General features: G+C 46.6%; 1 protein-coding gene across 1 annotated transcript in view; it reads right to left on the reverse strand.

The window, feature by feature from the left end:
* acsf3 (acyl-CoA synthetase family member 3) overlaps positions 1-13,730 on the reverse strand; it is a 43,772-nt gene that overhangs the window by 5,763 nt on the left and 24,279 nt on the right. Inside the window, exons 6-7 of the mRNA XM_080843819.1 lie at positions 11,961-12,058; positions 11,258-11,384 (exon numbers count right to left, since the gene is read on the reverse strand). Coding sequence (XP_080699945.1) covers positions 11,258-11,384; positions 11,961-12,058 — 225 coding nt within the window. The remainder of the gene's footprint in view (positions 1-11,257; positions 11,385-11,960; positions 12,059-13,730) is intronic.

Below are 13,730 nucleotides of genomic sequence, written 5' to 3' on the forward strand. Positions count from 1 at the left end.
TATGCTAGCACTCACACACAAACAGGCAGGCATTTATATACACAAGCAGTATCCATGCTATGACATTATGAGCTTAAACAAAAAGGTATGACAGGGAGAACTAACACACACAGAAATATGCTGCTATAGCTGCTGCCAAGACAAACACACACACACACACACACACACACACAGACAGACAGACAGACAGAAACACACACAGAGACACACACACAGACAGACAGACAGACAGACAGACAGACAGACAGACAGACAGACAGACAGACAGACAGACAGACAGACAGAGACAGACAGAGACACACACCCACACACACACAGACACACACAGACAAACACAGACACACACAGACAGACACAGACAGACACACACGCAGACACACACACAGACACCCAGATACACAGACACACACACCTAAAACTAAAAGAGAGTCTAGTGTGGAAAGGACCCCAACACGGGTCACACCAATTTCTTTCCCGTCACTGGTCACCTGGTGTGGCATGGAATCAGAGGACAGCATCGCTGGAGTGGTCACCAACTCAACTCAGGGACAGAGAGAGAGAGAGAGAGATGGAGTGAAAATGAGAGATGGAGAGAGAGAGAGAAATAGAGGGAGAGAGAGAGAGACAGAAAAATTGATAGCAAAAGAGCTAGTGTGATGGAGAGAAAAAAAACAGAGAATGAATATGAGCAAATCAGACAGTGAGAGAAAGAGGGAGTGATCGAGAGAGAGCGAGGGAGAAAGAAAGAGAGGGGGAGTAGGGAGGCAGGTGAGAAGGCTGTTTTATTGAGTGCAAGGGCTCAGCTGGGCAGGACGATGATGGTTAGGAGGGAGGGGGGGAGATGAATGAGGAGAGAAAGAGAGAGGGAGTGAGACAGAGAAAGGGAGAGAGAGAGGGAGCTCTAAAGAGAGAGACTGGTTGTACACCGAGAAGGAGTGAGCAGGTATGAACAGAGGGAGAGAGTGTGATAGAATGAGAGAGAAAGGTGTTGGGAGTCCTTTGTAGGTCATTACACAGAGCAGGGTGCCAGATGGAACAGGGGGAGGTGGTGAGGTGGTGAGAGGGGAAGTTGAGGGGAGGTGGTGAGAGGGGAGGTGAGGGGAGAGGTGGAGAGAGGTGTGGGGACTGGTGTTAGCGGGCGTGGGGCTGTTCTGGGCTGGGGTGGGGTGAGATGGGGGGTTAAGCGAGCGGCCTGGCTGGTGGTGGCAGGTCGTGACTAGAACGGTGACTGAAGCCTGTGACAGGTGACACAGCCCTCGTGTAGGTCAGCATTCTGCCTGCTACCTGTGCTGGTCGTGACAGAACACACACACACACACACACACACACACACACACACACAAGAACCCACAGACCTCTCTCTCTTACAAACACACACACTATGTACACTTCACTCTCTCTTTAGTTAATTTATTTACTTACTATCTCAAACTCACACTATGAAGGAATCTAAATCTCGAATAATTGTATGTAGATTTTTTTCCATACATTTGATTTTTTTTTTTTAAAGCACTTGTATCCCAAATTAGTTTTCCTTCTGCTTCCTCACATCAAAATCAATCAGAATGTGATAAGCACAACTCCAATGCCACACTCACACCCAGAACCAGATCAAATCACCATCATTTGAAAAAACTACCCCCCACCCCCCCCTGTACTCTATATAGACTCAACTGTGCCATTATTAAACTAGACTAATGCCCAGGCATGCTTTAAACTGGCACTGGGCCCATGAGTTTGGCCCTTTAGAATGAATCCACGTCACTCTAATAATAGCCTTCCTTATGAAGCCATGATCTTATAATCACTCTCATCTCACTTCTAAATGCTCCTCTCCTAGTCTTATCCTTTTTCTTCCTCCTCATATCTTCAGGCTGCTATCCTTCTTCCCTCTCTCTCTCTTTCTTTTTTTTCTCTGCATCCTCCATCGATAACCTGCTCCTTTCCCCTTGATCTCCCACCCTCCCCACACCGTTCTCCTTTCCTCTCCCTCACTCTTTCCCCCTCTTTTTCTCTCAGTCCCCTTCTCTCCCTCCCTCCCCCTCTCCTCTCCTCTACCCTTCCCTCTGCCCCTTTTTCAGTGCCCTCTCCCTCCCTTCCTCCCTCCCTCTCTCTCTCTCCCTCTCTCTCTCACTCCATCTCTCCCTCTCTCTCTCACTCTCTCTCTTGGCGTCAATAGAGGGGCCCATCTGTTCCCATACATCATGCACTTCATTTCAGTTTATTAGCCGGGATAAATCATAAATATTTCATTATACATCACGGGCGGCTGTCGCAGCGCCGGCGCAATTTATCACCGCTGCCCCCTCTCTCTCCGGAGCCGCTGCGCTGCAGCAATAAGCTTTCCAGTCTATTAAACAAGATTGATACAGTGTGTAAATTTAGATATTGGGAATTTCTTCACAGACCACTGCCTCGCACTGATAGGGCTGGGTGAAGGGGAGAGAAGGGGGGGGGGGGGGGGGGGGTGGGGGGGTAGGAGAGAGAGGAAGGAGGAGTGAGGGTGTCGGAGAGTGAGAGGGAAGTGTGTGTCTGTGTGTGTGGGTGGGTCTGGGTGTGTGTCTGTGTGTGAGAGAGAGAGAGAGTGTGTGTGTGTGGACCAAAAGGGGGGAAAAGAGAGTACATGGGTGTTAACACTCCAGTAATAGTATATTTACAGACCCCCCCAGCCCCACACACAAACACACACACCATCTCCTCACAGTCAAGTGTTTTCTTCCTGTGTGCGATAAATCCATAGGAAAAGAGGGGCGAGTGTTTAGGCATGGATGGGAGACAATGAATGAAGAGAGGAAGAAGGCTTGGGAGGAGGAGGAGGAGGAGGAGGAGGAGGAGGAGGAGGAGGAGGAGAAGGATGGGAGGGAGGAGATCACGGACACAAACAAGCCAGACACACAGAGAAAGAAAAACAACTTCGCTCTCATTTCTATGACTGAAACTGTAATGGGGAGAAAAGGCAGCAGCAACAAAAACAAGCAAACAAGCCAACAAACAAACAAGCCAAAAAACAAACAAACAAACAAACAAATAAATAAATAAATGGCAATGGGTGGCAGCAAAGGAAACAGGGTCAGGTCAACAACTACTCTGCCATTCCTTCACAGCACTGTGTGCCAGATGCCTCTGAGCGACTGGACCAAACCCCATGGATAACAACTAAACAACATGGACACAATGTGTGTGTGTGTGTGTGTGTGTGTGTGTGTGTGTGTGTGTGTGTGTGTGTGTGTGTGTGTGTGTGTGTGTGTGTGTGTGTGTGTGTGTGTGTGTCTGCATATGTTTGTGTGTGTGTGTCTGCATGTGTGTGTGTGTGTGTTTGTCTGCATGTGTGTGTGTCTGCATGTGTGTGTGTGTGTGTGTGTCTGCATGTGTGTGTGTGTGTGTTTGTGTCTGCATGTGTGTGTGTGTGTGTGTGTCTGCATATGTTTGTGTGTGTGTGTGTCTGCGTGTGTGTGTGTGTGTGTGTGTGTGTGTGTGTCTGCATGTGTGTGTGTGTGTGTGTGTGTGTGTGTGTGTGTGTGTGTGTCTGCATGTGTGTGTGTGTGTGTGTATATGTATGTGAGTGTTTGTGCAATGAAGAAAATGAGTGAGTGCCTGGCCAGAATGATGAAACTCTGATTAAACACAATGACAGGGATGATGGACTGGAGTGCTGACACACACACACACACACACACACACACACACACACACACACACACACACACAAACAAACACAAATTCCACATATCAATCAGAATACAAACACATACAAAGACACACACACACACACAAAATAAAAAACACAGACAGACACACATGCGTATGACAACATACGAACACAAACAACCACACACGCGCAGACACAGACACACACTGTCTCTAAAGCTGTCTTGAAGGAGAACGATATGGACCAGTGGCTTTTCTAATTAAAATGATAAGATGCCTAATTGCACTGGCCCTATTTTTTACCTCCTCTTTCTCTCTCCCTTTCTCTCTCTCTCTCCTCCTCTGCCTGGCGCTTGGAGATGAAGAAGGACGCCCAACCGGATATCAAAAGGGGACAAACGTGTGATGCAATCAGCAGAAATCCTCTGCTTGGTGTTGCAAAGCGGATGAGATTCCACTCCAGTGCCGACTGATGGTGGGTGGGAGCGGAGGTGGGAGAGGTGGAGGGGAGGGGGGGGGAGGGAGGGAGGGAGAGTGGGAGATGGCAGGAAATTCACTCCTGTCTAACACACGGCGTACAAACCCAAACACACGACGGGCCAATCTCATGCTGCACTGGCCCAGAGGACTCTCATCCAATGTGATTGCTTCACAGAAACACCACTCTGCACCTTCACACTCTCTACACAACTAATGCTACGTGCTAGACACAATGCCATTGATATTAGGGTCAAGAGGGAGTCTTTTACTATTTGCAACAGGCAGTTTGCATGTACGTATGTAGGGAATATAACGATTGCTTCATGCCACGGCACATCACTACGATAGCATCTAGATTGTACAAGGATAGCAACTAATTAGCAGGATTACCAATTCAGATGCATCTGTTTGGCTAAATAGACTCACAGTATAGGACCTAATAAACAGCAACACACACACACACATACATGCACAACTAGGCACCAAGCATGAAATATAAGAAGCAGACAAACAATCGTCAAGACAGAAGCAAACATCTTTTCTATGCACCCATCCATCCACACTGTACACCATCCATCCAGTGTGTGTGTGTGTGTGAGTGTGTGTGCGCCTGTGTACTGTATGTGTGTGTGACGGGTTGTAAGGGGACTGACAGCTTTGGAAAGGGCAGCTTGACAGAAGCCGTGTTCCACGTCCACCACACTTACACCTCAACGAGCACACAGCGGACTGACAGGCCCCAACACCGCTCACGTAGGTGTCACAACCCATGCAACAGAGACACTGTGTGTGTGTGTGTGTGTGTGTGTGTGTGTGTGTGTGTGTGTGTGTATGCTTCGCTAAAAGAGCATCTTTCAATCTAATGGAAAAGAAAAAAAAGCCCTGGCTTCCATCTCTCTGATACAGCACATCACAACTCAGTGATCGATACTGCATTACATGTTAGCAATCACACAAGCATTCCTCCTTTCTCTGTCTCTTTCTCACATCTCTCTCACACACACACACACACACACACTTGGACCCCCTCCCTCTATCCATCTCACATACACACACACACACACACACACACAATCTTGGTCTCTTTCTCTCTTTCACATAAACACACACACACACACACACACACACACACACACACAAAACACACACAATCTTTCTCTCCCTCCTCCCCTGTCAGCCTTATCTGTGCTCCATTAATGAGGTCTGTTCGGCAGGCCATCTCTCTGAAGGAACAGTGGTAGAACACAACAGCGACATGAATATTAATTCAGGCATTAAAACGCACCACGCTTTAACGAAAGCACTAATGAGGATGAATAACAGATCAAAACAAAAGAAAGAGAGAGACCAAACGGGAAAAAAATTCAACACTTGTGCTATTTATCTCTCTTAACTTTCCTTCCCCCTCCTTTTTAAAAAATAAAGTAATTAATATCGTACATGAGAGTGGCTGGCACTACGGATGACTGATCTCATTTGTTTTAAACAATGCATTTAAGAGGAGAGGGAGGAGTTTGCAAGGTTGCTGATTGGGCTTGTGTGTGAGAGTGTGTGTGTGTGTGTGTGTGTGTGTATGTGTGTGTGTGTGTGTGTGTGTGTGTGTGTGTGTGTGTGTGTGTGTGTGTGCATATGCGTGCATGTTTTGTCACACTTCAGGAGATAGTAGGGGAGAAGTGGGGGGTGGCGGAGAGAGAGGGAGAGAGGGGGGGGGGGCAGAAGGAGGGGAGGGGGGAGGACATCAGGACTGATAACCTAAGGAGGATCAAACGCAAGCGCGCACGCTCCATCTAAACGCCTCGCCTTGCATCGTGAGCACGCCGTGCCGCTGTGGAATTCTCTGTGTCAAACAGGAGCATGAACATGATTCATTGCCTCAAAAAATACAAAACAACTGCTGCGTGGTGAGATGCGGTGTGTGTAAATGTGTGAAAACGGGGTGCACACTGTATTTGACTAAACAATCGTCTAATACATAAAAAACAGGCTACCGTCAGTTTGCACTGTTGATGGGAAAAAACAAAGACGCATTGCTTTGCTGAACTAAGAGAGGAGAATCTGGGGCCGTGTTCACGACAACAACATGAGACGAGTACACTCCCACCCAAACAGTCAAACAGCACTCAGTCAGTCACATGGTAACAATCAGTGCGGGCACATGATGGCAGCACTTCGATCCCATCCGATTCTCTCCATGGGGTCTCCATGGGGGGTTAACTGCTCTATCTCAAAGCACATGGCAGTGACAAATCTAGATCTTGGCCGCGTCAGTTCAAATCAAATGCGGAATGTTTACATCTGCTACCGTTGATTATACAGTAAATACGTTGTGAAATGAAACAAAAACACACCACAGTTAAAGTTTTATTAGCATTGATTGATTCACATCGATATGAATGGATTACATGACTAACAACTGGTGAAAAAGTAATATGAAAATATTTGTTCACTGAATTAGCGCGTTCTGTCCCAAACAGTTGCGTTCCAGTTTCAAAGTTTCAGTTTCGGTTTCAGTATTTCAACGTGAATGAGAGGGAGCACAAGAACTGAGCGTCTAGCAGCGATTATCATATCATAGACATATATGATGCATGTATATGTCTGTGGGCACGATCTCAAGCACGTGCAAAAGTTGTTGTTGTCCAATTTGAATCTAGATTCGAGAGACACATGCGCGCCCAGTCCAATTCCCAGCGGAATCGAATCGTGTATCCAGGGGTTTACATCGGAGTCCAGTCGGACTCAAGTCGGACACAATGAATCTAGATTTGGAGAGACACGTGTCCAATCTCCAATTTAAATCGGACTGAAATCGGAAATTGGACACATGTGTCCACACTGACTGAAGAGAGTGTCTGAGCCTGAAATGACAAAAGAAAGATTGGAATCTGTGTAAAGTGTAAAGCAAGCCTAGGTCAACAGCATCTGACCTCCAACCCCTCCCTGGTTAGAGCATGCATTCATTATGTGTGTGATTGCACTATACTGTATGTGTAACTATACTGTATGTGGATTTGTGAGATTGCACTATATAACTCTGAATGGGTTTGTGTTTGTGTGATTGTACTTTATATGTGTAACTCTGAATGGGTTTGTGTTTGTGTGTTTGCACTTTACATGTGTAACTTTGAATGGGTTTGTGTTTGTGTGATTGTGCCGGGGTGAGAATGGGAGAGTGAATGTGTGCATGTGTGTGGGTGTCTGTGCACAAAAAGACAGTACATGACAAACAGAAAAAAAGTGTGTGTGTCTTTGTGTCTGTGTGTGTGTCTGTGTGTCTGTGTGTCTGTGTGTCTGTGTGTGTGTGTGTGTGTGTGTGTGTGTGTGTGTGTGTGTGTGTGTGTGTGTGTGTGTGTGTGTGTGTGTGTGTGTGTGTGTGTGATGGGATGTGGGGATGTGGAGATGTGCTGGGTGTCTGTCAGCTGAAGGATGATCCCCAGAGGGTCAGTGACCACCACAGACTCACCCGGATCTCTGCTCATCTCACTCACCCCCCTGTCCACTGCTTTTACACTCATACACTCACACCCCCTGGCAAACAACACTGCTTCTGCATGTGTGTGTGTGTGTGTGTGTGTGTGTGTATTTGTGTATGTAGTATATGTATATGTGTGTATTTGTGTATGTAGTATATGTATATATGTGTATTTGTGTATGTAGTATACTGTATCTGTGTGTGTATGAAGTATGTGTGTGTGTGTGTGTGTGTGTGTGTGTGTGTGTGTGTATTTGTGTATGTAGTATATATTTGTGTATGTATGAATGTGTGTGTTTGTTTGTATGTATGTGTGGCATGCATGTGCATGAATTTTTGTATGTGTCTTTAGGCAAGACAATTAGCAATAGAAACAGATCATTTGATCTTCTCCGGCTAGAAACTGAACATACCTTAGTGAGTAAAGCATCTAGCTCTTTCTATATGGTAGTGGGATGAATATGAACTAGTTGGAGTAGCTCAAACAATTGAGAAGAAATATTCCCAGTCTAAGGCAAAAACAAGGTTTGTCACTAGGTGAGGTTAAATCAGGGCCTGACGGAGAGGAGAGTCCTTCCCTTTGGGCCATGATGCAGTGCGGTGCGGTACGGGGGGCAGTGGTAGCATGGGGCGAGCGTGACATTGGGAGCGGGGATGAAGCAGCGGTGTGACCGGAGGGACGTGCCATTAGACTGATAAGAGACAGCGTGGCACAGAGAGGAGCCTCTTAAAATAAATATCACACAGTTATCATCCCTCCCTCCATCCCTCCCTCCTTCCCTCTCCCTCTCCATCTCGCCCTCTCTGCTTTGCCTTTCCCTTTCTTTAAAACATGTTGGGATGGCTGTGATCAGATCCTCCATCATCGAAGTTCCACTGTCTTCTTGGGAAGGAGTAATGATGTCTGACTAAACAGAGTTGGGAAGGGGGGGGGACACCATTGCTCCAGCAACCCCACCACCTTTATTTATGCGATGGTGGACGTTTTATGTGGCTCCACACCTCTGCCTAATCCCACCACAGCAGAGTAACTTTGTAAAAGGTGGCTCCATCATTCACACAGTGTGTCAAAGGAGCAGTTGGAGTATTGCTAATGCACGTCTCCCATCTGTCCGCCTCCGTATCTACAGTTGACACGGTAGTGTGTATTTGTGGATTCTGTCTCCGCAATGCACTCCTGACAAACAACGATGCAGTAACTGAGTCTGTGTGACAGCGGAATTCTTCGGACCCTCGGACCCTCTCTTTGGCTCTGTAGGAAGTTCCATCCAGAGCACCGAACCGTAACAGTGACTTCAGGGGTACTTTGATCCGACCGAGAGTGCCAGCTGACCAAGACCCAGGAGGAAGAAGAGGAAGAAAAGGAGGAAGAAGAGATAGAGACAGAGAAGAAAGGAGGTGTGGGGGCACAGTGTTGGACAGTGTGTTACGAAAAGAAGGATTCGCCGAGGTGAGGACTGTAGAGAAGGGTGACAGATCGTCTATAGAGGTGCCAGTCACCGTGGGCCACTGCACTCGCTCAATTAAAGACAGACCTGGGCAAGCTGGGGCCACATTGATCCGTTTCCCCTCCATCTCTCTTTCACTCACGCTCTCTCCTCACTCTCGCTCACTCTCACACTCTCTCTCTCTCTATCTCTCTCTCTCTCTCTCTCTCTCTCTCTCTCTGACTTTGCCCCTCTCTCAAGGTGTGTTAAGTTAGGATGGAGTGAAAGGACAACTAAGTGTAGATGAGACACATCTTCCATATAGGGAAAACTGGGGGAATGAGAGAGAGAGAGAGACAGACAAAGAGAGAGAGAAAGAGAGAAAGAGAGACTGAGAGTGAAAGATGAAGGAAGGCTGAGACACTGACACCCTCCCAGACACCTGTGCCTACTTTTAGACCCCTCTGACACCATGAGATGGATGCCTCTAGCACTCCTTTTCCAGCAGAGTAACCAAACCTACCCAACCTGCCCATTATTCATTCAGGCTCAAACACAGGATTTCTTTGAGTGAATAGACAACCCTCTACAGGAGTCAACACAGTAAATGAATGGCACTGTTGCTGTAAAGGACCTCTAGTGCTCTTCGTGAATTAAAAGGCTGTATTGCCAGTCTGTTTCATAAGGGCACACAGGTGTCAGGAAAATGATGGTTTCTCAGACTGGAGGGCAACAGTACAAAGAGTCTGTCAGTGCCGTCCCTGATCACTCTCTCTCTCTCTCTCTCTCTCACACACACACACACACACACACACACACACACACACACACACACACACACACACACACACACACACACACACACACACACACACACACACACACACACACACACACACACACACAGTCACACACACACACACAGTCACACACACACACACACAGTAGCTGGGGGCCTGGTCTTGAGGGAGCTGATTGCGCTGGCTCTCATTACCAGGCCAGTGTGTGTAATGGGGTGTGACAGCAGCATGCAGCGCACTGCAACTCCGTCCTTCCAGCCCTAAGAACCAATTAAAGCCAACTCCTCTCCTCCCTCTCTGTCTCTCCCCCTCGTCCCCTTACCCTCTGCTTGCTTACTCTCTCTCTCTCTCTCTCTCTCTCTCCATCTCTCCTCTCTCTCCCTATCTCCTCACGCTCTCCTCCCTCTCTCCTCTCTCCTCTCTCTTCCTCTCTCCTCTCGCTCCCTCTCTCCTCCCCTCTCGCTCGCTCCCTCTCTCCTCTCGCTCCCTCTCTCCTCCCCTCCCTCTCTCCTCTCCTCTTCTGCTCTACTTCTGCTCCAGTGTCAGGCTCGCCCCTTAGAGAGAATGTGTGGTGGTAGTTTATGGTGTGTTTCAATGCTGTGTGTGTTTGACCTGGACATCCCCCACCCCCTCTTTGATTTTTATTCTCTTTCTTCAATGTCCACAACTGCATCCATCACTTATTATCTTTTTATATATATATCTCAGTCCTTCTCTCTTTCATCCTGCTTAAAGCTTTCAATTCTCTTTCCATCAGTGCCTCCAGTTTGGTCTCATTCTCTCTTCCAGAACATTCTCCACTCCGCCTCCTCCCCACCATCCTCTCTTCATCACTCGATCCGTCCATCTTTTATTTTTCTTTCTGCTCTGCCTCTTCCACTCACCCTATGAGCTAGCTGGGTTCGTCTGGCCTCCCTCCACAGAGGCAAGTGTTTGACTGACAGCTCGTCTTTGCACGCACACACGTCTGACCCATAAACATATATATTCACACTGCTGCACCATTCATGCAAACCACTCAATAACACTGCAGTGGTTTGAAATGTCACAAATAACACAGTGTGTCTGAAGAAACGCAGTCTGTTTGACAGCTGGCCAAAGTAAGTGTGTAACTTCATACAGTAATTCAGCAGGTACATCACACGTCAGACCATCTCTTTCTCAGGAGAAGCAGTTGTTGTAGAGGGCTAACCTTTCAGCCATCTGATAATTAAGACCTGGGAGACCCAGAGAGAGAGAGAGAGAGAGAGAGAGAGAAAGAGAGAGAGAGCCCTCAAGTCAATCACCTCAAGTAAATCAAGGGCAGGGCTGGATATGCTGAAAGTTCAACCCTAGGATTCTTCCAGAACAACTTGTCTATTCCAGACATGTATGAATTAAGGTGCACTGCAGAAGTCCTGTGATGTGGGGCAGTTTGTGTGCAGCTGTACCTGTCTTGAACCAGCCGTCCTCAGTGAATGCATCAGCCGTCTCCTGAGGTTTGTTCCAGTATTCCCTGAAGACAGAGGGTCCACGCACCATCAGCTCCCCCTCCTTACCCTCCAAACCCGGGCGAACCTGAAGCCACACACACAAACAGAGGCTTGGACACATACACAGAGACATAGGCACATACCCATCCACACATACACTCTCACACACTGACACATACACACACTCACACAACTAATAAAGCACCAACAATATGAAAACCTCTCCACTTGTAAATCATCTATAAAGACCCATCCACTAATGAATGAAATATTAACTATAAAAACTGTCCACAAGCCCTAACTCACAAATAACAGTCAGAGACACAGACTATAACCTGAACCTAACGGTCACCAGTCACAAAACTCCCACCTGAGCCCTAATCATATCTAAGACTCCACCCGAACACCATCCTTTGAATTCACCGTATAAAGCGAGACAAGACAGACAAAAATGAATATATATATTTTTTTAAAAAGTGGTTTCAAAATGTCTCCTGCCCCATTAAGCAATGGAGTGCGCGTTTGATCATGCTAACATAGCTAACAACGGTGTTTCGTGATTCTAATTGGATAAATGCAGTGCTTTAAGGCTTCCATCAGTCACCTGCGATGCTAATGCTGACCAGCTGGAGAGGGTGAGGGGAGAGCAGGGGGGACTTACCCGCGTCTCCTTGCTGTTGCCCTCTGCTATAGTGGTGTTGGTGGAGTTGGTCATGACAATGCGCACCTCCACTCCAGGAAGAGGTGTGCCCACAGCTCCTGCAGACACACACACATTATATATACTTATTAAGTCAAATGCATTTGAAGCGTACCTTTTAGGAAATATGTTTTCACAAAGACACTGGACACACCTTTTACACTATGATGGACATAGAGGAACACTGAAAAGAAATGAAACATTCCATTTATCAACTTCCATACAATATATTGCATTATTTCACAGAGCACACTCTCCATGCAGGTAAATTAATTTTACTTGCCCATTCAATTCATTCTGATATACTGATCACTCACACATCCACCCACAACCTCACAAGATGACACAATTACGCCTACACCCTCTACCCTTTTGAAAGGCTTTACGTCTATGCTGTTATACAAGAGTCTTTTGTTTCCAGCGGAGTGATATCTTTCTAAAGCAGGAATTGAGGGTGTATGGGCTGGCTGAGATGAAGAGGGGGAGACGGCACCAAAGGGTTGTTCACTCACTCCATGTCTGCCTTTGGTGTTGGTCATTGGCTCTGACAGCTAGCAGCTCTGACTGCATTTGGCCTTTATCTGACAGCCCTGTGGCCTGTGTTTTGAGTTTTTTGTCCTCTCCGCTCTCATTTTTCCGTCCGTTTTCTTTTTTTTTTTCTTTCCATCTTTTTTTTTTTTTGCGCAGAGGGCCGGCATGCTGGATTATCAGCAGCGTGTCCTTTCCACAGAAGCCAAAAAGCTGACAAGGATGGGATGATAAAAAGCACTTTCTCCCCTCAATCAGAAAGTCACCAAAATCCATTTATAGTTGAGCTCAGGCAATCTCACAGTCACTCCCACCCTCTCTCTCCCTCACACACACACACACTCACACACACTCACACACACACAAACTCTCACACACACACACACACACACACACACACACACACACACACCACACACACTCTTGCTTTCTCCCTCTCCAACTCCATCTGAGAGGACCTAGAGCGATATTTGAGTCATGAAACGTTTCTCCAGTCGCCATACTTTGCAGGAATTGAGATCAACTCCCATTTCAAAGCAGTGAGAGGAGAAAAATCTGAAGCTGAAAACAAGAACAGAATGATTATGGAGGGTGGCAGAGGTGCAGATGGAGCAAAGGGTTACATGTGCCTAAACACACACACACACACACACACACACACACACACACACACACACTATCATACATAAATTAGTATGCATGTGTGTGTAGGAGTATGGGAGTGACACAACGTTATAAAGATGTGCATCATGACATATACACATACTGGAGCTGCTGTAACAGCCTGCCACCTAATATGCCAAATGTTCTTATTTACATTCTCATGGACCTACCACTGTCAAGTTATGACTACAAATAACTACTAAAAATGTAATTCCAACTGATATATTTGACGTTTTGTTAACATGCTTTTGGCTTACATTATTTTAAACACCATGAAATTGAACAACGTCCAGTTTGCTATCTCAAAAATACTTTTGGTTCAGTATGCAAGCCATGTCATTGAATGAGGCTGAAAGAAAGGCATCGTATGTCAACACCTATAATTTCTTATCATAAAGACAGACAATGAATATTTCAGTTTGGCATTTATGAGAAACATATTATATTCTTCATCTGTTCACCCCATGTGCATCAATGCAGTGTTGTAACAGCTGTAGGCCAGCTGCAAGAGAGAGCACCCTTAGCATTGCTTTACACATC

This window comes from Sprattus sprattus, assembly GCF_963457725.1.
Source record: "Sprattus sprattus genome assembly, chromosome: 8".
NCBI lineage: Eukaryota > Metazoa > Chordata > Actinopteri > Clupeiformes > Clupeidae > Sprattus > Sprattus sprattus.